Here is a 24,830-nt window from a genome sequence, read left to right as displayed (position 1 = left end):
AAATCAAAACAGTCTTGAATCTCAAGTTTAATCCAATGCCAAATGTAGATTACAAATTCTTCAGTCAAAGAATGACAGAAAGCTGGTAAGACCATTGATGAATTTGTTGAGAGACTGGATACGTTTATCTAACACTGTAAGTTCAATAAATTTAATGATGAGGAAGCTATATGCCTCAGAGTGACTGACAGATGCTTGTCAGATTCTGTCAGACGAAGTATGCTGAGAGAAACTCTGGGTCTGGAGCGAGTTCTCATGACTACCAGAGCTGGACATCTTGCTGATATGCAAGCTGCTGACATGGATGTCGGAGGTGCCCCAAAGTAAGTCAGTCCAGAATATGAGAAGTAAGCCAAAGTACAAGACAGAGAGACCCAGAGTGAATACCCCACAGAAAAAGAAGTTGTGCTTCAGGTGTGGATTTTCGTTTCCAAACGAAGGTAAATGTCCCGCCCATGGGCAGATCTGCAAAGGCTGTGTAAAGCACAACCATTTTGTGATGGTATGCAAGGCAAAGGAAAAAGTAAGTGTGTCAAGGCGCGAAGACAAAATTGCCGCCCAAACGTTCCGGAAGCGAAGTTCGACACACGCCCATAAGGCAAAGCGACTTCATCAGCTGAGGCATATCACCATCAAACAAAGTCGATCAATATCTAAATCTTCGTCAAACAGTTCTTCCATATCAAGTGAAAGTGAAGAAGATGGTTGTGTGATGTCAATGTTTACCTCAGAGAAACATGCACATGTTGGACTGGCCGCCTGTGAGAAAAAACACCAGTCCAAGAGAAATCGACAAGACAAAGCACCAAAGTCATTCAAACATCGTCTGAAGATCACACTAAAAGTCAATGGTTGTTCAATACCTTTCATTATTGACAGTGGAGTGTCAATAAATACTATGCCTGAGGAGATATATAATGAACTGTCTCCATTGCCCAGACTAAATTATATACGTGGGCTGCATCGACACCCCTATAGAGTCAAGGTTCATCAGTAGCAACGATGAAGCATTGGAAAACAAAAGTTCAAGCACCCATTCATGTCCTGCAAGGTACGAAGTCAAACACCTGTTTACTCAGCTTCAGCACAGCTGATGCTATGGGAGTGATATACGTGAGCTGTAAAATGAATGCTCATCACAAAATAGTAAGTCATTTCCCTTCATTGTTTAATGGGTTGGGAAAACTTAAGATTATGAAAGTCCAAATACGCATTGATGAGGACATCCATACTATTGCTCAAATATACAGACACATTGCCTTTCACTTACAGGAAGCTGTTGAAAAAGAACTTGACTCCTTACTCAAATACAATATCATTGACCATTCCACTGGTCCAAATCCATTGGTTTCTCTCATATTGGTAGTACCCAAAAAGGATAGTGAAGAAGCTGTACGCATCTGTGTGGATATGCGTCAAGCAAACAAGGCAATTGAAAGAGAACGGGTTGCCTCAACACAGGTTCTATAGGAGGCATATAAGACAGTACTCAAAAGGCAGGGCCTCTCACTGATCATAGACCACAAAAGAGCAAAACTTGAAACCTTGAAAAAGAGTTGCAGGAGTTAGAGATGGAACTTACTACATGAGATTCTACTGACTTCCAACATGCCTTACTGTTAAAGCAAAGAGAATATAAAGACAAGGCCACTGATGCACCCAATGTGGGTTACAGAGCACTACATCGCCTCTATGAGGTGGGCAACAAGGCGGGCAAACTCTTAGCCTTGTTATTCAGATGGAAACAGACAAGCTGCTGAGTATTAGAGGTGCAGACTGGCCTTGGAACACTGGTGAGAGATAAACAAGGTGCAGCAGATACCTTTAATGCTTCCTTTACCCAGATATACTCCCCGGCGGTAAGTGCCACACCCTGGGAATCCAGGGAATTCCTGACTGACATTCACCTCCCAAATCTTACGCAGTCCGATAGGGCTTTCCTTGAGGAAGAACTAACTGAAGATGAAATAATACAAGCTATACATGACCTCAACTCGGGCAAGGCCATTGGCCCAAATGGAGTGCCAATTGTACTCTATAAACTAATGGCCTCGAAGCTGGCCCCCTACTTGCTTTGCATGGTCAAGGAGTGTCAGCAACTCATATCGCTGCCTTGGGACCAGCGGCTGGCCACCATTGTGGGCATCCCTAAAGAAGGAAAACCTCTTGATGACAGTGTCTCATATTGGCCTATATCAAACCTTAATGCCGAGGTCAAGATCCTAGCAAAGATGTTCACCTCCTGCCTGTTCAACGTTCTCACAACTCTAGATTGTGTAGAACGCAGAACTAAGCCCTCTTTGGAATGGTTAAATGATGAGCTCATATCCTTAAAAAAACTATTGGAAACAACTGGAGCGCACCTTGTGCAAAGTGAAGACTGCCACTAGTAAACAGGACTATCATGCCAACTTGAAAACTTATCATAAAAGCATTCAATCTCCAGGAGGGCTTTTTACACCAATAGAATTGACTCGGCCCATAACTCGGCAAACGTCCTTAGATTGGGTCGCCTTGCAGGCTACCCCAAGTTGTAATGCCATTGCCCAGTTCTTCCATAACAAGGTGCCGGGTATCTATTAATCTTTCCCAGAATCTGCAAAGAAGTTTGGTAGTCATGAAGCTTGGGGGGGGAAGACCCATCCGGTACTGTAGGTCTTTCCAGTTCTGCCCATCCCTCCTTGGAGGAACTATGAGCATTGGTTACCGGGATAAAATCAGGCTCTTCCAAGGACCCTGAGCCCCCTAAGATCCTGAAATTAGCCATGGAATCCGTCTTGCAGGGATTCAACCATCTCAATATCTCTTTTGCATCTGGTTTGCTGCCTAAATGTTGGAAGCACCCCATTTTTAACCTGTTCTTAAAAAACCCTCTTAAGACCCTGCTTTACTGTTAAATTTCAGACCCATCTCTCTTCTCCCATTTTCGCCAAAGTCACTGAAAAACATGTCAATGCTCAATTGACTCTTTTAATATAAGACAGCAATCTGTTGCAAGAGTCTCAATCTGGCTTCCGTGCTCCAGATAGCACCGAATCAGCACTGCTTCTGGCCTCAGAATCGCTAAGAGCCCTGGCAGACAAAGGTTACACCGCCCGCCTTGATCATGCTTGATCTAAGTGCGGCATTTGACACTATCTCTCACAGCTTGTTACTTCAGCGACTGCGCAGCTGTGGGGTTTGTTCCTTTGCCCTTAAATGGCTAGCTTCCTTCCTTCAAGGGCGCACCTTTCAGGTAGTAAACACCCCTCATGCCTCTGAAGAGATTCCCCTTTCTCTATGCTTAGCACTATGTTATTCAACATCTATATGCACCCCCAGCAGATGTCATCGGCAAACATTATGTCTCCATGGTGTTGTACGCCAACGGCACTCACTTGATTATTACTCTTGCCCAGGTTGTCGGTGAGTCAGTAGCTCACTTCGAATCCTGCATGGTAGAACTGGCCCAATGGATAAATTCCAGCTGTCTTAAATTGAACTTAAACAAAACTGAAGTCCTCATAGTTGGGACTCAACCCTCAATATGGTCCTTGGCCTGTTGGCCGCAGACGATAGGTGCTTTCCCAAACCCCAAGCCCAAAGTAAAAAACCTCAAGATATGGTTTGACGCACTTCTCTCCTTTTGCAAACAAATAATTTGCCTGCCTGGGAAATGCTTTACCATACTCAAAATGATCACAAAAATCTCCGATTTGCTTCCCCTGTGTGCAAGGAAGGCTGTTACACAGGCCCTTGTAGTTTCGAGATTGGACTACTGAAAGAGTTTGTATGTGGGTGTGTCCAAACACAATCTCCAGAAGCTGCAAAGACCGTAAAATGCAGCTGCCCCACCTCCTCCTTAGCCTTCCAAAACGGGCACACGTTTCGCCGGCTCTGGCCAAGTTTCATTGACTCCTTCTGGAGAAGCGTATCAGTTTTAAGGCCATGTGCCTATGTCACAAAATCCTTAACAACAGAGAACCTCGCTATCTGCATGACCTGGTATGGTGCTACTTGCCTGGCTGCTGCCTTAGATCCTTGGAGACCGCAATCACAGCTATTCCAAGGGTAAGGAAAGCCGGGTGGCCGCTCATTTGGTGTTTGCGACAGCCAGATTTTGGAACACTCTTCCCTTGCATTCAAGATTAGAACCAGCTGAGGCCTCCTTTAGGAAAAATCTTAAAACCTGGCTGTATAGTTATCTTTCCTAGCCTTCATTAGATCTTATCTGGTCGCTCATCCTTTTTTCTCCCAGAGGTCCTTTTAATTCCTGATCACCTCCTGATCCCTCCTGTTTCTGTTGTGAGAGCAATCCTAGCACCAGGACGTTGCAGCTGGAGTAAGCTGCCAGCTTTAGAAACCTTATAACATAACATAACTCTAGTCTACCAAGACCAATCAGGCGTCATACTATGCCGAAGTACCACTCTTAGCCAGAGGTGCATTCATGAATCACTGAGTCAGAAAACAATTTCCAAGAGAGCGCCTTAGTACTCTCACTGGATGCCAGAACGGTGTTCAACACAGTGTAATGGCCCTACATGTTCGAGGAATTGGCCAGATTGGGTTTTGGCCTGCTCTTTATGAGCTGGGTGAGATAGATTTGTATGGCCCCTTTAGCATAGGTGAAAGCAAATGGCGGGCGGTCCCATGGGTTTAGCCTCCAGCGTGGCACCAGTCAGGGTTGCCCCTTGTCGCCGATACTGGAACCCATGGCGACCGGGAACGGACAGGACCCATTGGTTTGTGGTCTGTACTGGAATGATCATGGGGAAGACAGTATATCATTATGTGCATACAACAGTCTGCTGTATGTGTAAGACCCAGTCAATACACTAAATAGGCTAATACAGATCATTACCAATGTTGGCCCCAATTCAGGCTATACTATCAATTATAAAAAATCTTCAATTTTCTCTTGTGAGGTAGGGTGCCACGATTGCCTCGAGGTCGTGAGGCAACAATAGTCACAGAAGGGTTTTGCTACCTTGGCATATATATTACAACAGATCCAGACCTATTTTTCAACAGAAATTTCTCACCGCCACTGGACATATTGAAATGAGATGTCATTCATTGGCGATCCCTACCCTTATCTCTTCTTGGCAGAGCCACTCTTTTTAAAATGATTTTCCTACTTCCTTTCCTTTATGTTCTACACAACACACCTTCCCGATGCATACCTCATATTTTAAAGTCATTGAAAAGGAACTAAGGATATTACTCTGGGATGGAGGCCTGGCAAGAATTGTGCTAATTAAACTCACCAGGGGGTGGTATGATGGGAGATAGCTCTGCCTGATATTCAGAAATATGACTGGGTGGCGCAACTCACCACCACCAATAGTTGGGTTTTTCTCCCCGGACAAACCTGCATTCCGAATGAACATGATTATGCAGCCATCGGGTTACCTCAGGGTGACCTATGGCACACATAGAAACACTTCCCCCTTTGGCCCAATGGAAACCGTGGTAACTCTCTGCCTATAGCTTTGAAGACCCTGGGATGGAGGGGTAAAATCACGCAATCTACACCTCTATGGGATACTGCGGAGTTAGGCACTCTGGGAGCGCAGCCAGGATTTAATAAATGGAACTTAATTGACCTTTTCCCAAATAGGGGATCTCTGGGCTCATGGGGATGTCCTCTCCTGGATAGACTTACAGCGCGACTACCAGCTAGCCCCCACTGAGAATGACTGCTATCTCTAGGCGGCCGACACTACAGAGTATATTACGACCTGCATATCCACCGCCCTTTTCATGGCGGGACACCGCCATGAAAAGGTTGGTGGACATGCAGGTATGGGGGTACTAACAGGGCCCCCGGACGAATCTGAGCCTGGGGATACATGCGGGTGCGACATGTTGTGCCCCCCTCTGGAATTTCACCCTCATTCCTGCATTGTGTGTCATGCCCAACATGATGGTGCATGCCACGCTGTGCAGGAACGTGCACTAGGCACTCACACGGCTGAGATCTGCTTGGTAGTCTCTCTTTTGAGCCTAACAGACCACCACCATGACACCGCTGCCACTCCATGGGCTCACCACGGACTTGGGGGTCTTTCTGGCTGCTGTGGCGGTCTCATTTTGAAGACCGCCAAACTCGTAACAATGCCCTAAGTCTGTAAACAATATGTTCAAATTTGTGTTCAAAAAGTGCACCGATATGAACGTTTAATGCAAAAGGGGGAAACCTAAATTGAAAATATACAAAGATTATATCACTTGTATGTAAATACATTGACATATGAATCTCAATGGGCCAACCAGCTGTCTGTCTCTGGGGCTTTCTTTATCATATTCTTTTGATACCTCTTTAATTGGCAGTACTGCCATTAATATAATTAATCATTCTTCGCTCATTTGGCACCTTTCCTCACACACCTACAAAGTAGAATTGGGTATGCAAAACTGGAAACGTATGTAGTGATCTAGGATACATTTTTCTGTGTTTAATCATCTGAAGGAAGTGTATCCTATTGGTTACATTGCCCACCGTTGAAAGGGGCCTTGGTTCTATTTCATCCCTCCCTATTTTGCCAAGTTGTGTAATCTAGACACTGCTGGGGTTTCATGTACCTGAATTATTTTATTCCTAAATTATGGTTGCTTGGAAATGGAGATAATGCTAGTATTTATTGCTGCTTACATAGTGGAATATCTAATGTACTGGCTATAGCACCACAAATTTGCAACCCCCCAATGATTTTCAGGTTCCCTTGTACTCAGCGACACAAAATGATTATGTTTATTCTAGCTATCTGTAAAACTCAAACTGTCCAATTCAGTTCTGATGATGAAATTATCAAGACCTACCAGAAAGAGTTCATACAGATATTTATAATATTGCTAAACTTAAAAGTCAGGTTTCTGATCTTGTTCCTGCAATTATAAGCACCACCTCAATATTAATCAGAGCATTCATTTTGCACGAATAAAAGAGAAACTAAAATTAAAAAAATAATAAATTAACAACTTAATGATGTATAAACGTATCTTCCTTTAAAGGAAGTTTGTTTGACTAAGTTAATTATTGTGGAAGAGGGAAATGGCAGTGATATGCCTTCTGTAAAAGAAACAAAGGTCCTTGACAAGGAAGTTGACAACCATAATAATTATAGGCCACAATATGCACTATAATAACCAAAAAAGTCCAGCGGGACTTGCAAATTTATTCAATAATTAAATAAATTGATTTAGAAGAAAACAATGGAACAGTGGGACACAGTCCTGCATCCACAGTGCTATACGTACATTTAGACAATACAAACATATAAGGTATTTCAGGCATGTGAGGAAAAACGGAGCAAAAAGGGCAGTATTTACAATGTATTTGCTTCACATATGTGGGAAACAGAACGTTTTTGGCACATAATAGTGAACTAGTGTTAAGCCCACATATCATGTCAACTTCCTTGTCAAGGACCTTTGTTTCTTTTACAATTGATACCCCAGGTCCTTGCTTACCTAGCGGGTTCCCTTGTCCTTTAAAATAGTGATATGCCTTCTAGCAACTTAAAACTGTACACACATTTACACCATATACACAGCAAGCTAAATGCTTCCACGGTTCTTCGACAAATAATGTTCATTTAGTACAACAATAAAAACATTAGAATTCTGTTATAATGTTTGCATATGTTTACATTTGAAAGAAGTAACGGGAGATTTACGCTTAGCAAAGAAACGTATGGGCTTATTTATGAGCCCTTGCAACACTTTTGCGCCGCCGGTGCGTCACTTTTTGTAACGCACCGGAGTCATAAACAATGCGCCACGTTGCGCCCTAATTACAACGTGACGCATCTAGGCAGATGCGTCACTTTGTAAACCCCTGTGCTACATTATACCTGCAACAGGTATAATGTATGCAGGGTGGGCGTTCCCCCGCATCAAAGTCTCGTAGAAGTGGTGCATTGAAATCTATAAGATTTCAGTGCGCCACTTTCTAGGACGCCATTGAGTGAAAACCTTACGCCTGCCTCATGGGAGGCATGAGACTGAAGCCTCTTCATTCCCTTGTTCTCTTCTTCACTATTGGTTAACTGAATGCAACAACTAATAAAGACAATCGCAAACTTATTTTTTCATGAACATTTTTCTTACCATTCCTATTGTAATTAGAATTGTAACTTTTTTAACTTGACCTGGGATTTATTCCTTGGCAATGTACTCATTTTCCACGAAAATATTTTATTTTCGGGGGGGGGGGTGTTTTCCCAATTTTTCATTTCTCTAATATGAAGTTTCATCAACCTGATTTCTTCATACTGGCTTTCTTCATTTTGCAAATTCGTCATAATGACAGAATGCTAGGTCACATTATAATCATGTGCAACCATCTTTGGTTCTAAGTAGTCACAAATGACCCACTGCAAGTCTGCCTTCGTTAATAATACGTTTTAAGTGCTCCTCTCCAGAGAGTGCACGTGTCGGTTTTATAGCCACATATAATTCATACCTGCTGGGTCACTATTCCAACATTCTTTGAAGTGTAGTTGTATCATGGCACATTCTAGTTGCTGGATTGTGTTCTTCCAAATATTCCTTCAATTTACATATTTCCCAACCAAAATATTTGAATCCACATGGATTTTTTTTTTTGAGTTTTGGGTTTTTGATACAAAATACACACATAAAAAACGAATGCCTAACTTTCAGAACATTTAATCCAAATTGTTCAACATTTACATGTGCAGTGCATGAATTACCTTCTCTTATAGATTAGTTATATCAATTTTCATTGCGTAATTCATAATTGATTATATATGCTCAAGTCCCCTCACATCTTTTACTTAGTCCAGTTAGCTGCTAGTGTGAATATTATGTTTGCCTAATGTGTTTCCGCTTGCTTTTCAACATTCGAAAGTTAGAAGGTGTTGGAAATTCGGTCTTGAGTAACCAAGGTATTTTAACTTAATGTAGTCTCAAAATATTGTTGCTCTTTAATGTTATTACAAAAATACCCCGATGGCAGGATATTGTGGGACATAATATTTGCGGTAAGACTATTGTTCTTTTATATTTTCCTAAAAATATAGAACATTTTAACCTCATTTATTTTATCAGTTTGTGGGTTATAAGTTATTATTTTTTTATTTGTAATAGTTTGCAATTATTTTTAATATGGTTTGCTTTAATGGTATGGTAATATATCTAAGGAACAGTCAGGCATTCGCAGCCCGACTTGAGCCAAGAGGCTAACACATGTTGCAGGTAGCTTCAGTGCATCCTGTGCTGACCACTTGTCAGGAAGTCCATCATCGAACCAGGCTGATACGCACAGCAAGGTAGATGTAGCTTCCTTCAGGCTGATGTACAGTTGTACATGGTCCACTGTGATTCTTATTCTGCATCAGATTCGATCAGTCAGGTAGTCTGCTTTCTCTAGGTTTTCTTAAGTTCGGAAACAAACTGAGTTTCTACTCGTGTAGTTCCAGAGGTACTCCTTCCCTATCTCAGCAATCACGTAGGCCTTTATGCTCCAGACAAATTCACTGATTCTTCAACAGAAAGTGAAGACTTCAGGTGATGTCATTTGAGAGACTGACTGTCAGACAGACCCAAGCCCTGGCCACTCAGTAGTTCTTGAATACTCTGTGGAGCACTCCCTTCTTTGGTTATGAAGAACCTAGAAATAGAACAAAATGGAGGTGTTTGGGTACCACTTTTACGCACTGCTTCTAGACATGAGATTGGATCTTCTGTCTCAAACTATCAGAACCAGTCAGGGGTGGTCATTTTGCAAATGGCCATCTCAGGCTGCTCTCTAACGTAAAGTACGGTTCTCACAGCAGGAGGAACCGTGGTTATCTTCAAGCTGGAGAAATCACACCATGGGCACAATAAAGTATGAGTTTTCTGCACCTGGTTGTCACCAGTCTCTTTGAATCAGTAATCAGTGACATAAAAAGGGCAGGCCAAACCTAGAAACGTCCTTGCCTTGAACAACAGAAATTCCATTCCCACTCTTAATGTCTAACATCGACCAACAGGCATTGCTCATGAAGCACTAATGGGCAGCCCTTTCCTCACAAAGTCTTCATGGTAATTCTAAGCATCTCCCTGCATCCATCCTCCTCACGTCAGTGTCTGAATTTTCACCCTCTGGCCACAGGATACAGGCAATACACTTTTACTGCCTGGAGAAGTTGTCCTCATCCTCCATTTTCTGCCATGGTAAGCCAGAGGCATTCAGAATTCATTCCAATGACTTCAATACTTAAACTCATACATATAGAGTCCTACTATCACACATGTACTACACGCATACTCTATGCACACAGCCACTTAACATGCACACAGGATGTCAGTGTAGGAATCTGGGAAGTTTACATGAGAGAGGCCAGTAGGTCAGATTCCTATTGACAGGGATAAAATGGTCTGGTCCGCCATATGATATCACAAACACAGTAGGCTGCCACCACTGCTTTATGTGCTAAGCCCGGACAAGGGTGGTAGTTTACTTTCCACTATGAGGGCAGCTTTGCCTGACACCCCCGGATCACAGCACAGGTCCAGGACTTTAGAGAGTCAAGGAAAGACCTAGCCCTATGCACACACAAACACTAGATTAGTGTGACACCATGTCCACAACAAAAGTCAGGGTACCAGGTACACATGTCACCCAGGACAGGGGTACATGCCCCTATACCTTTCAGGACACATTTATTCCTATCCAAAAAGAGAGTTTTGCCTTTCTACCCTGCAGCCAATGCTCCCTTGTGCATTGTCCAATGTTATCATTTCTAAATGTTAAAAATGTCTTTCCTGGGCATGTACTGACATTTATTTATTATCAGGTGTTGTATGACCCAGTTATATTTACTTATGTTTGGCGATTCTACACTGACCCTCCTCTATCGTCTATGAAAGTACCCAATTCTGTTCTCTCATGCCTCCCACATCCCCAACTCCACAAGAGTTTCTATATTTCTCTGTCTATTCCATCAAATACTTATTTAGAAATACTGAAGAGCATACAGTAGGATGGAGTGTAACCTTTGCGACCATCTTATGAAAAGACGCTCTACCCGGAATGGTAAGCAGCAAGTTAGCCCAGAGTGAAAGTGTTATAATAAATCCAATATTCAAATAAAAATTTTCATAAGTATTTAATCTTCAGCACAGCATTATGCATCTTCCATCTCCATAGTCCAGATGCAACTGAACTCCATCCACCCACATCACTCCAGAATCAGAATCCCCTTAGAATCTAAACAAGATGCAAGTACCAGATGGCCAGAAACAATGTGAACAGTGCAGGTAAAGGTTAATAGACATAAAGGAAATCTGCAGTGAAGGATGTAACATATCCCCCTTATTAAAGATGATTAAAGAAATTACCATACTAATATTCAGATAAAGTCATTGAACCTGCTAGGTCTATTACTTGTGCGAACAAAAAGTTTGACCCTCGAAGCAACAGAGTCATCACCATTCAGCTCTGGTACACCAGTAACAGAACGATCATTGATCCTAGACCCACAGTTAAGATTATTACATTTTTCAATTTTCCTTACATTCCACAATTTTCAATCCTGGGTAATTATAGAATTAGAAAACAATGTTTTGATTTGAATAGGTTTCCCAAATTTACATAACCTTTTTTTCATTCATAACCAGGTCTTAAAATCCTAACCCAATCTCCCACCATAAAATCATGAACCTTAACTTTCCACTTCTCGTTATACCATTTTACAGTTTTCTTTTGTTTGGTCTCAACTCTTTTAGCTGTGTCATGCACACATTCTTTAATATCAAGTTTTCCTTGGCATTTATTTTTGAACCACCATGGACAGATCCTTGATGCCGGATCCCTTCCTTTGAGTAACTTAAACGGACTTAGTTCCGTTGTGGTGTGAGGCATACTGCGATAAACCCACAATTTTTCTCTTAATGAATTCATCCAGTCTCCACCTGTTTTTGTCGCCTCAAACACAAAAGATTTCAACACTCTATTAAACCTTTCCACTTGCCCATTTTCATGTGGTTCATATAATGATGTTCATGTATGTGTGACCCCACATTTTTAAAGAAAATTCTCCATTTCAATTGAAGTCAATTGTACACCATTGTCTGTAACCAGTGTGGAAGGACATCCTTCCCGCGCAAAAACTTCCTTGAAAAATAAAATAACCGCTTTTGTGGTAGCTTTGGATACAAATTTTATCTCTGGCCATTTTGAGTGATATTCATTCATAACTAACGCATATTGTGAGTTATCTGGCAAGTTCTTGAATGGCCCCGAAATATCAAATGCCAACTTTTGCCATGGCACTTCTGGCCACTTCACTACCTTCAAAGGTGGAACATTTGTTTTAAGCATTTTTTCACTTGACACACAATCTTCACATTCTCTTACCACCCTGTCTATGAACATATCCATACCTGGCCACCAAAAATAACTCCTAATCAAACGTTTCATAGATGATATTCCAGGATGCGTTTTGTGAGCAAACTTGAGTATCACATCCTGCATACCCTGAGGTGGAACACATTTTCCAGATTTGAATAAAGAAAAATCGCCCTCAAATTCCAATTCATCAGCTACCTTAGCAAAGGGTAATAACTCTTCCTTAATAAAGTTATTTTTAGGCCATCCCTCAATCGCATATTTTTTTAATACAGACCATCTGTCATCTGAACTTATACAGTTGTTCCAATATTCTTCCGTAATTTCTTGGAATTGCTCACCAACCACATCAGCAATGGTGACAACAAACTCAGATTCTGTGATCAAACTAATTTTGTCTTGCTCCCATGGTAACCTAGATAGGAAGTCAGCTGTGACATGTTTCTTCCCTGGAACGTACTCTGTACTGAAATTGTACTCTTGTAGCCTGGAAGCTAATCTTGCTATCCTAGCAGTGGAGTGCCATCCACCACCTGTGGATAATATGTTGACTAAGGGTTTGTGGTCAGTTCTGAGGATAAACCTGCTACCCCAGACATATAATCTAAAATGTTCAACCGCCCACACACATGCCAGAAGTTCTCTTTCGATTGCCGCATATTTTCTCTCACATTCATTCAACGTGCGCGAAGCGAAGGCTACGTTCCATTCACCTCTTCCTTCCCTTTGTGATAAAATTCCTCCTAATCCATACAGACTGGCATCAACTGTTATTATACATTCTTTCTTAATCCGAAACGGTTTAATTGTGGGTGCATTAATAATGTCTTTTTTTAATACATTCAAAAGCCTCTTGCTGTTTATCTGACCATTCATATTTCGCATTCTGTCTCAACAAAACTCTCAGTGGTTCCATTTTAGTCGCAAAACTCTCCACAAATTTACTGTAGTATTCACACATCCCTGTGAAAGATAACAGCTGATCTTTGTTAACCGGGGATGGAGCTTTCACAATAGCGTCTACATTAGTTTTCTTTGGTACTATACCATTACCTGATAATGTGTGACCAAAATATTCAACAGTACATTTAAATAACTTACATTTGTGTCCTTTCAAAGTAAGGCCATGTTTTTCTAATCTCATAGAAAATTCATTCAAATATTTTATATGTTCAGATTCATTTTTTGAGAAAATTAAAATGTCCTGTAAACACTTGACAAAATCACCCACATCTCTAAATATCTGGAACATAACTCTCTGAAATACTGACGCTGCCGACGCCAGGCCAAAAGGCATTCTTGTATACTGATATAACTCAAATGGCGTGATGAAAGCTGTGAGTTTTTTTGATTCTTCCATTAGTTCTATCTGATGGTACGCTGAACGTAGGTCTAATGTAGAAAATATCTGAGCCCCTTCAAACATAGATACTACCTCATTGATGTTTGGTAATGGGTGGCAATCAATGATAATATTGGCATTAAGAGCTCTCAAATCCACACAAACCCTCAATTTTTGATTGGGCTTGTGGACAAGAACAATGGGAGAAACCCACTCTGCAGATTCTATGGCCTCAATAACACCCTCGTTGGCTAATTCCTTAAGCATTTCTTTCAGTTCTTGTCTTATGCTGATTGGCACACCTCCTATTTTCTGTTTGATTGGTTTTGCATTGTCTTTTAACACAATTTTGTGAGAGAAATTCTTTAACTTTCCCAATTTATCACAAAACGCATTGCCAAAACTATTCAATAACTTCTGTACCCTTTTATCCACCTTATTATCAGAATTAACCAAAGCTATTTTGTCGAATAGAGATTCATCACATAAGGATATGGGTTAGATTGCCCTCGGATTAGGCATTATGCCAAGTTTATACTGGTCATGCCATCTTAAGACATTGACCCCTTTTTTTGCAATGTACAATTTAATAGATGCACACCTATGTTTAAAATATAAATTCACTAGAAAGAAACCTTCCACATCAATCTTGGTACCATCAAAACTTTCTGCAACAATGTCGGATGGTAGTAAATCTTCTCAAAATAATTGGTTCAATTTTTCAAGAAAATATTGGTGTGTAATTATTGTCCAGGGGGAACCTGATTCCACCATCAATTAAATATCCACACCACATACTTGAAATGTAGCATTGGGTGATTTCATAATATGACTCGGAACAACATCTATAATTGAAACTACAAAACCTTTGTCTACATTGTCAACTCGCTCTACCAAGTTTGAATTAATACTCTCATTGCTTGTAATATAAGACACCACTCCACGTGCCTGTGTTGTATTGCGCCTAATATCTCCACACACACTCATAAAATGACCAATTCTGGCACAGTTTTTGCATTCCTTGTTGATTGCCTGACACCCTGGAAAAGAAGCTATGTGTTACTTATTGCCACACCTGTAGCAAATACCAAAACTGTGAGTTTGATTGTAAATGTTTTTATTGTTGTTACCCTTATAAATTGTATGGAAGATAAGACTGGTGTTGTGTCTGAGGTTGTTCATTCTTAGGTTTGACAAAGCATATTTCTTCTTCACTACTATATTTACTGGTATTATGCTTAACCTCTTGGCTGCTAATGACAAGGGTAACTCGTCATGAACTTTCCATTCATTTCAATGGAAAATGAATGGAAAGTATAATGAGTGCCTTAGCACTGAAGTGGTTAACAACTTCCATCCATTTTTCTGTTTGTTCTAATGCTTTTTCTTCTGAAATAGCTTCAGCCAAACTGGGATCACCTAATACCCATAATCTCTCTTGAATTTTCTTATTCTTGACATGCACAATTATCTGATCCCTTATCATTTCATCGGTTAACATGCCAAAGTTGCAATGTAAGGATAAGTTTCTCAAACCTGTGAGAAAGTCATCGAATGTTTCATCATCTTTCTGTGCTCTAGTATAAAATTTAAATCTGTTCAACGCAATACTGGTAATAGGTTTGAATCTCTTTTCCATTCTCAATAAAGCTTCATTGTATACATTAATGTTGTCTCCTCCACCCTCACTTTGAGAAATGACTTGTGGTAATGCTCTAAACAACATTTGGCCTTCCAAACCCAGACAATGTAACAGAATGCTTTTTTTTCTTTCTGCCCCCATCCGTTCCCCATCTATAGCCTTCATGTAAGTAATGAATTCCTCTTTCCACCTTGCCCAAGGAATTGGCGGATCTTCTTTAGATTGTAAACATTTAGCTGGCGGATCAAATTGCATGTTGTACCCAACAGAAAATAAATAATAGATGGATTAAAAAAAAATAGAAATAATATAAAAACGGATGAAGAAACTGTATCTAATGAGGTACTGTCAACATACAATGGCTTATATTATGTGTGACTCCCTCTAAATACTACTTGCACATATCACCAAAACATACTACATTTGATGACACTAACTACAGAAAGGAAACAAAATTGTACCCTGAAAACTGCATGTAAAATAAATGACTAAAAGAACTCTTTTCTGTCCAAAATAGTAGCACATATATCGATGTAAAATTGCAGCAATAATATGTATTTGCCGACTTTCTTGTAGCTCCGTGAAACATTGTGGTCCGGTTACTACGGTAACCAAAATGGCCGCCGATCACGTTTCACGTACCGGAAGCTGTGTGGTTACGTGATTAGTGCGTGTCGTCGTTCTGTCGTCTTGTCAGAAGGAATAGAACGTAGAGGAAGAACGCTGGACACTGGAATGCTCTGTGATCCAAAAGATGCAGTCCTGTTGAAAAATGCCGCCGGTGTTCAAAAGAAAACAGTATGGCAGTTGTAGATGCCGCCGGTGCTCACGATGAAGACGGTATGACTAGTGATTGAAACAGTAAAACACTAGTAGCAGATACGCACTTGTTTGTAGTAAATCTTTGAAAAGTAGAAGTTATCAGTACTTCGATAATGCAATTAAACCAACAAATTTCTCCCCTTTCCTTCTGAAACTGACGTTTGGAGAAAATTGTATTCACGGAATCTTTAAAAATAAATATGACAATAATAATACTGCCATATAAAGAATTTGGCAATGCGAATTTAATTAATAGTTTTTCACGGCTTGGAACTCTCACTGGTGTTCAAACGTATCAATTAACATCACAACTGCCGCAGGTGCTGTCAAAACACAGAGACAAAGCGCTGGCAAAATACTTTCTGCTGCTGGTGCTGTCAGTGCACGTACATAAATGATAGCGTTGGTGTATAAGTACACAGAATAAAGTAAAAGTACCTGAGAGTTTTAGATGTCCGTGGGTTTAAGAAACACTCCTGTGCCTGTGCTGCTGAATGACTGGAGTGGTTCTTTTCCCTCGTCGCCAAAAATGTTATAATAAATCCAAAATTAAAATTAAAATTTTCATAAATATTTAATCTTCAGCACAGCATTATGCATCTTCCATCTCGATACTCCAGATACAACTGAACTCCATCCACCCACATCACTCCAGAATCAGAATCCCCTTAGAATCTAAACAAGATGCAAGTACCAGATGACCAGAAACAATGTGAACAGTGCAGGTAAAGGTTAATGGACATAAAGGTAATCTGCAGTGAAGGATGTAACAGAAAGCCAGTTCCTAAGTCAGTAAGAGAATGTGTCCACCCTATGTAATCTGCTGTCACCTAAATGACTCTCTTTCAGTTCTCAAGGGAATGCTCATTGGTTCTTCATGTCTTCATCTGGAGTTGTGAAAATATAGTAATGGAAAGGAGTGAGTGCCTTTCAATTTGTCAGAAAGCACGACAGGAGATATGGCTTATCATCTCATTCTCATCGAGGACGAGTGAGGGAGAAAATGTACACCCATGACATCCATATTAAAGATGGAGTTTCACAAGCGTCTGTGCGTCTTTCAGTAATACCAAAAAACAGGCACAAGCACCCACTGGCCCCCCAAAGGCACTTTCTGTAATACTGCCACAGGTTAGTTTTTGCCCCAATTAAAACTGAGGTGTGACAAATGACGATAAATGCACACAAACTGTAGTTATTTCCATTCTTTATGCTAATTTCCACCTTCATTTTTTTTACATGGCCAATTGCCAGCAGCTAAATTTAGAACACTGTCGTAAAATGTGCAATTATTGTACACTTCTTTGTAAGGGCAGCATGCCTGTACAGCGTAAAATAATGTTATGCATTCACTGCACCACACTGCCTAAACAACCGTGCCCTTCTGAAGATGCAGTGTACAATGCGCGTGCCAACTTAATGCATGCAGAACCCAATGTACGTGGACATGGATGATGTGTCTGCCCCTTTTGGAAGAGGGGCCTCAGCATCTTTCTGAACACCAGATACAAGGTCTCCATCCTCACTTACAGAAGTCGGGTCTTCAACAATTGGGGCCCATGGCCAACCTAACTCCTCTTGACTTGCTTGAGCTAAGATCTGAGCATGCACTCATTAATGTGTTCCACAGTGTATACTCTTATCTGAGTATACCTTTGTGTGGCATATACTGGGCTGTGGCTACTGGGGTGTTGTTATGTTATGTTTTTTGTTAACAAAGCACAGCATTCGTTTCCTGTGGCACTATAGCTGGTCAGTGTTAGTAGCCTGGTAATGAGATGGCCCAAAGCGTCTTTTTTCACTTAGGGCATTAGGTCAAGCGACAAACCGCTTCAACCCATTTCTAATTAAAATATCTCTTTCCATGTGCTCCCTGTTCCACAGAACCTCTAATTTCTGATTGTTGGTTATTACCATGGAGATTTCCATGAGAAGGCTGGACTTGCTACCACAGTGCATGCAAACAAGCGTGGCTGAGAAATGCTTGTCGCCCCAGTGGCTAGTTTTTGGCATGAAGTATGTATGTCACTGTCCCTTGATGGCACTCTAATTAATGTTGTCTTGAGTTGGACGCATGTGTGTTTGCAGTTGGTCAGGTGTTGGGTGACTTGCAGTCACCATACCATGTCGTCACTAACCCTCTTCCTCTTTGTCCACGCAAAGTTGGGAGCCGCAAGTCGTAGCACATGATTAAAAACACTGATGTGGGGTCTGATGTCCTAAGCAGTTCCTTGTTAGACGTCTCGCCCTTTGCTTAGTGGAGATGCTGAAAATTAGGTTGGTCCCTAATGGCTAGGGATTTCCCTTACGAGTTGGCACTGTTCTGTCTTCTTTTGGCAATTATTAATTTCATGTAGTGTCCAGTATCAAGTTTTGGTTGGACTATTGTGGTGTTCTGGGTTATGTTTGTTGTATAGTAGTACCTCGTAGGCATGGAGTGCTCTGTAATCCTGTGATATGGTCGGGGACACTGGAATTATGTGATTATGTATACGTAGTGTTTCTGCATAATTATGCATTTGCCATTTAATCCATTATCAACTGCGTAGTTTGTAGATTTCACCTACAAAAATTTGTTTTTAGTTCAAATGGTTCAAAAGCTACTAAAAAGTACCACACTTGCTTCAGCGCAGTGAAAGACTCTTTGTCAAGGTTGATCGGTCCCTGATTGCTGTATTCAGGTGTTAAACTAGTTGAAACCTCGCGCAACCAGTATAAATGGAGGGTAAATGCCAAAATAATAACATAATACTGCAAACGATTTTGCTACATTATGTCACATAATATGTCACTTCTTGCTGCATAATTTTGTCTTCATTGCTATATAATTTGACCTGTCCTATTGTATTGTTTTAAATACAGGAAATATCTATATCTTTAAATGCATGATGTAAATTTGATTGAATTTACATTCAATAAAATGTATATCATGCATGTAACCTTACTTCCTGAATATAAAACAATACAATGGGACAGGTCAAATGTATTGTAATGAAGATGAATTTATACAGATGTCATGGATTTTGGGGCTCTAATTGATTAAAATAGGTACTTACTAATTGTTGTTTATAGTTGAATACCTGTGCCTAGATACCTATCTTATTTTTGATCCGACCCTTTTGTTATGGATGTATAATTTGGCCCTCCTTTGCCACATAATTCCAGTCACCCTGGTTATGGTATTAGTGGTGCATTGTTTATGTTGGCAAACTGTGACACGGTATGGTTTGTACAGTTCGGTGCTGTGTGTTAAGTGTATTGTGGTCTAGGACAGCCAGCTGTTGGACAGTATATTGTTGCATTCTGATATGTATTGGGTGATGTGTTGAGTGTCTTATGGAAATAGTAATGGTTAAAAGAGAAAAGACTTCAATATATAATTTTCAGGAGGGATTCAGGCGCTTGACTTACAGTTTTACAAACATATATCTGTAGCAGATGCCTTCACACACTGAACTATCTCGATCCTTGTAGAGCAGAAGAGCTCAGTGTAAAGTAACAGTAATTGAGAAGGGCACTTGCTCATTGACCTGATCTGCTCCTCACATCACAGCTGCCATGTTGATGACTAAAATTGTCCTAATTTCCGTTTTTTGTTTCATTAAAGGCACGGCTTTGTGGGGGCTGAGAGTGTGATGAAGCTGAGGAGATCCCTAAGATGTGAAAGCTTTATGACTGAGGAGAAAGGTGAGTTGGCCGCGGTGGATCCTGAATGACTACAGACATAGCCCGGCTCAATTCTACCCATACACTTCCGCTTCTTGCAATGCTGGCTCTTCCCAGAGGGACATGAAGACATCAGCCACAATCCCACCCATGTTATGCTGGAGCTCGTCAGCTTCAGGCCACTGAATTGTTCTCATAGTGTGGGATCACTAGTGAAATCAATCACTCAAGACATTGATATTAGATTTGTCTCACAGTTGCAGTAAGGGTGCCATGAGTTTGGTACTACCCTTCCTATTAGAGCAGGGCTAAGTCTAATTTGCATAGGCCGGTCTCTCGAGTGGCATGGTAGCTATTACCTTGAAGCATTTATCTGGTAAAACATTATCCTAGGTGACCACCACTTCTACTTACAGATTTGAGCAATTAGGTTTTCTCTTAATTTCTCATCCATACCACTGTGTCTTTCCAAGCAGGACTATAGTTAAATATAGGTCGAAGATTGTACCAAAGGTCCCTATATCTTTTAACAAGCATTAGGAAATTGTGCTCTCAGATTGTTGTTAATACAAACTATGCTGAAGAGGCACTTTTTCAAATACTGGATGAGTGCAGAGTATATTAACAGCATTTGTAGGGTCAGTCAGTCCTAACAGTATGATGGCCTCTTCAACAATTTGACCTGGTCAGCAATTGACCTGGTTCACAGTGACAGTAGACAAGGTCAATTTGTATTGTGATTCCCATGGCACATGAGTTGGCCCACACAGAGATACCAAGTCCTGTCAGTGGTGGATCATCTGTAGGGATGCCAGATATCATCTGTGGCGTTCGCGCTATATAAAACTTTATAAATAAATGGGGGCTTCTCTCTTAGATATACATAAGACACTGTCCACCATTTGCCCCCACTATCCTCTAGATAGGGATGACCGGACAATCAAGGAATTTGAATGCAGGTGTCTGCCTATTTCATTATCTTTTAATCCTGGCTCTCTAGATGCTTTCATTCAAGCATGCCCAGCATTTATCATCTATCTCACAATATATCATGTGTATCAGAGCATAAGCATGTGCGTGAACTTTAGTCTTAAGGTATGCAAGGACCTGGATGAGAAGGCATAACGCGGTATATTTTAATTACTAACCAGTGACCACATCACTCAGATTTATCTTCCTCATCCCTAGCCCTTATGACCCTACATTATTCCCCATGGTGGCTTATCCCTTTGATGGAAGTTCTCTGTTGGTTGTCTAGACAGGAGGTGGTACAGAAAATGTATTCCTTATGGCTGTTTCATTGGAAGGTGGCACTATGGTAGGTAGATGGGGAAGGATCATGATGCACAGTGAAGTACTTGTCTCACACACTTCAATCTACATATGGACTAGGTCAAGGAAGAGGAATGAGATTACTATAATTCTTTCAGTGTAGCTACCCCCACCTGTTTGGAGGGCATTCCCTGCAGGCAAATGTTTGCCCAACATGCTTGAATATTTATCTATCCTACTGCAGACAACAGAAAGAACTAGGTAGGATTCAATCATATCTGTGCACTCGGATTATCATGGTATCAGGCTGCTAATTGGCTAGCTGGGCGTTTGTGGGGCCACGTGTTGTTGTGGCACCAGAGTACCAGCTAGGTAGCACAATGGAACACTGCAAAACTGAGGACAACACTGACTCTTTTTTTCTTTCTTTCTCTTTAGATCCAGAGGAATTCCTCAGCACATTATTACAGGACGTTCTGTCTGTGGAGCCCTTGTTGAAAATCAGGTCGGTGTTGTCTGTCTTTTCCATCCATGCTCTTTTCTATGATCTCTATACTTTGACTTTCTCAATAGGTATTTAAAGCACACATACTGTATATCTGTCAGGCTCCTCCTTCCAGAACCCTCAGGATTGTGCTGATGCTCAAAAGGGGTCCACCTCTCGACGGCCCCCAGTCTGGAATGTGAATACACACAGACTGTTAGCATAGTCAAGCTAAGGAAGGAAAAGGTAGGAACAGCTGGGAGGGAGATCTGGGCAAGAAAACAAGGAACACAAGGTAAGTGTATATCCATATACCTGTATTTCCACAGAAGTATTTACCACATTCCATTATTACTAAACGACATACTCCCTACCTGCAAAGGAAAAAAAGGTAAGCTTTTGATGCCAGAAGAGAGTAGGGTGGATGCAAGGTTTCCACATGAACAATTAAATAAAAAGAGAATACACATGTGAAATAACTCCTAACCTTTATGACACTCGGTTATACTATCAATGCTCCCTCTCTCACACCTACCTATAAATGTATGTGGTAACAGTTGTAGATTGAAATGCCAAGACAGGCGGGACACCCTTTCTTCTATCTTGCTCCTGGGATAGAAGATAAAGAACAACCAAACTGAAACAAAGTAGGTTCTGGCTAAGTTAATAACGATCTTAACATAGCCCACAATAATAACAGTTCAGACGATAAATAACTGAATCAAACTGTTCTCATCCAAACTGAACATAGGAATGATGGCAAATAATCCTGCTTCAGTTATGTAGCACTGTTATTCCACTTCTTACTGTCGAGCAAGTGTGACACATAGCCATGATTCACTTGAACCACTCAACGAAGCGTTACTAGTGAGGTTTAGAAAACTCACCCGCAAGAGACTGCTATAAACAGCCTCATCCAACAGGAGAGAAATCCCAAAAAGTATGTAACTCAGCAAACACATCCCCCGCAAGAAACTGCTAAATGTCAGCCTCGACCAATGGGAGAGTAGGACTCACGGAATCAGAGGAGTCTGAGGAATAAACATTTCCTAGCTAACGTAACTGAAAGTTTCAATTCTATTAAGGACTAGGAGGCGAGGATTATGCAGCCCTTTCTTCTCTTTATTAAAATAGAAAGTTCAAAGTAACATCACCAAAAACTTTATAAGAACTACAACTCCCATGAACACATGGGGCACAGTGTCCATAGCAACCATCATCCAATGGCGAGGTAGTCCGCCGTATATCTGGTGCTAACGTCCCTTCCGCTTCCTCTTCTTCTCTGTGAGGAAAAGTCTCGGAACATCTCATCAGTCCATCTTCTGGTCTTGTCCTAAACCAATACAAGACAAACCATTATCTTAATTCTCCTCCATGGAAGAAAGCATAACAAGGAAGTATACACAACATCCATCAACAGAATTAACCACTGTGAATATCATGTCAAGGAGAATTTAGCACACAGAAAACATACTCGGATTGTAATCAGTATAGTGCAGCAAAACAGAATACACATTTCAAATCCATACTGTAAGATGTTACTTGCTGAGCTTACGTAGCCTCCAGGGTGGGACGAGACCACCAAGTCTCGGGAGGGATAATCCTCGCCTCCTAGTCCTTAATAGAATTGAAACTTTCCGTTACGTTAGCTAGGAAATTTTTCATTCTATGTCAGGACGGAGGCGAGGATTATGCAGGTTTAAAGCTGATCCACCACCAATGCTGCAGCGCCATAGATGGGTTTGAAATAAAACTTTTTGAACGTGGATTCGGAGGACCAATCTGCTGCGTTCATGATGTCCTCTAGTCTACCACCTACCTGCACAGCCTTAGAGGCCATTGCACCCCTCGTGGAGTGAGCCCCAAATCTGGTCACGTCCACCCCCGCTTCGGTCAAGATCCAACGGACCCACCTAGCGATGGATGAGAGGAAGCCGCCTTAAAAGGTTTCTGCGATAAGAAGCTGGCGTTCCCCCGGAGGGCGATATTCCGTCGTCACCTCCTCATACGCCTTAAGGCACCTTACCACACAAAGTTTGGGTTGATCTGGAAATACCGGATAAGATACCAACCTGATATTAGTCTTGGTCCTCCTTGCTATCGTGAAGGTTAGTCCCTCTATCCAACGCTCTCACGTCAGAGGCTCGCTTACACGAGACCAGACACAGCAGGATCGCCAACTTAGCCGACAGTTCTTTCCTGGAAAGATGCTGATTATCTGGCCACGAGCGTATAAAACGAAGAATGATGTTCACATCCCAGAGGCAATCACACCTGTGTTCCGGGGGTTTAGATAGCCTAGCCCCTCTCATCAGTTTGCAAACCCAAGGATGCTCCCCGCTGGCTTCCCATCGATGTGGGCATGGCCCGCCGAAATGGTGGATCTGAAAGAGTAAATAGACCGATAGGCCAGACCTGATTGCGCCAATTCGGCCAAAAAATTCAGGATGTGACTAACGTCCGACCCCACAGGATCGGCGTGTCTTACCACACACCAACGACGCCACCGTTGCCAAGCCGAGCGATACCCCTTGACGGTTCCTGGGATCCAGGCCCGACGGATGATGTCCTCAGCGTCCGGCGAAAGGCGTCTGTCTTGCCAGCGTCCCCTGAAATCCTCCATGCCATAAGGGACATGGTCTCTTGAAGTACCAGCGAGTGCGGTTCTCCCAGGGGACCCGAGAGCAGCGAGGGGAACAAGGGCAGTCGAATCGGGCAATCCCAAGAAAGCTCCAGCAGCTGCGGAAACCACGCCTGGGCTCGCCAGAAGGGAGTCACCAGGACCATGCACGCTTGCTGCCGGCGAACCTGAGCCGCTACTCGCTGAATCATCAGAAAGGGGGGAAACGCGTAGGCCTGCTCCTGCGACCAGTCCTGCAGGAACGCATCGACCGACGTCGCCTCCGGGTCCGGTCTCCAACTCACGAACCTTGGAAGCTGCCGGTTGAGCCTGGACGCTAAGAGATCCACCGAGCATGGACCCCACCTGGCCATCAAAGCCTGGAAGACTGATCGTTCCAGTCGCCAGTCGCTGAAGTCGTGGAAGTTCCTGGAATGCCAGTCCGCAATCGATTTCTGTTTTCCCGGAAGATAATCCGCTGGCACTGTATTCTGCCTCTCCAGGCAGTAGTGCCAGAAGTCCTTCGCCAGTTCTGCCAAGGCCCGAGACGTGGGCCCCCCAGGCAATTGATATACTGCACCGCTGACACATTGTCCATGCACGGCAGGATGCAGCACGACACTTGATGCTGAGTCAGGG

General features: G+C 41.9%; 1 protein-coding gene across 1 annotated transcript in view; it reads left to right on the top strand.

Moving 5' to 3' along the window:
- Positions 1 to 24,830, top strand: part of LOC147705833 (ubiquitin carboxyl-terminal hydrolase CYLD-like) — a 199,882-nt gene that overhangs the window by 124,458 nt on the left and 50,594 nt on the right. Inside the window, exons 5-6 of the mRNA XM_086932277.1 lie at positions 19,757 to 19,836; positions 21,526 to 21,592. Of these exons, the coding sequence (XP_086788403.1) occupies positions 19,757 to 19,836; positions 21,526 to 21,592 (147 nt within the window). The remainder of the gene's footprint in view (positions 1 to 19,756; positions 19,837 to 21,525; positions 21,593 to 24,830) is intronic.

The sequence above is a fragment of the Lissotriton vulgaris genome, chromosome 7 (assembly GCF_964263255.1).
Source record: "Lissotriton vulgaris chromosome 7, aLisVul1.2, whole genome shotgun sequence".
Classification (NCBI taxonomy): Eukaryota; Metazoa; Chordata; class Amphibia; order Caudata; family Salamandridae; genus Lissotriton; species Lissotriton vulgaris.
This window is presented reverse-complemented; position numbering and strand designations above follow the sequence as displayed.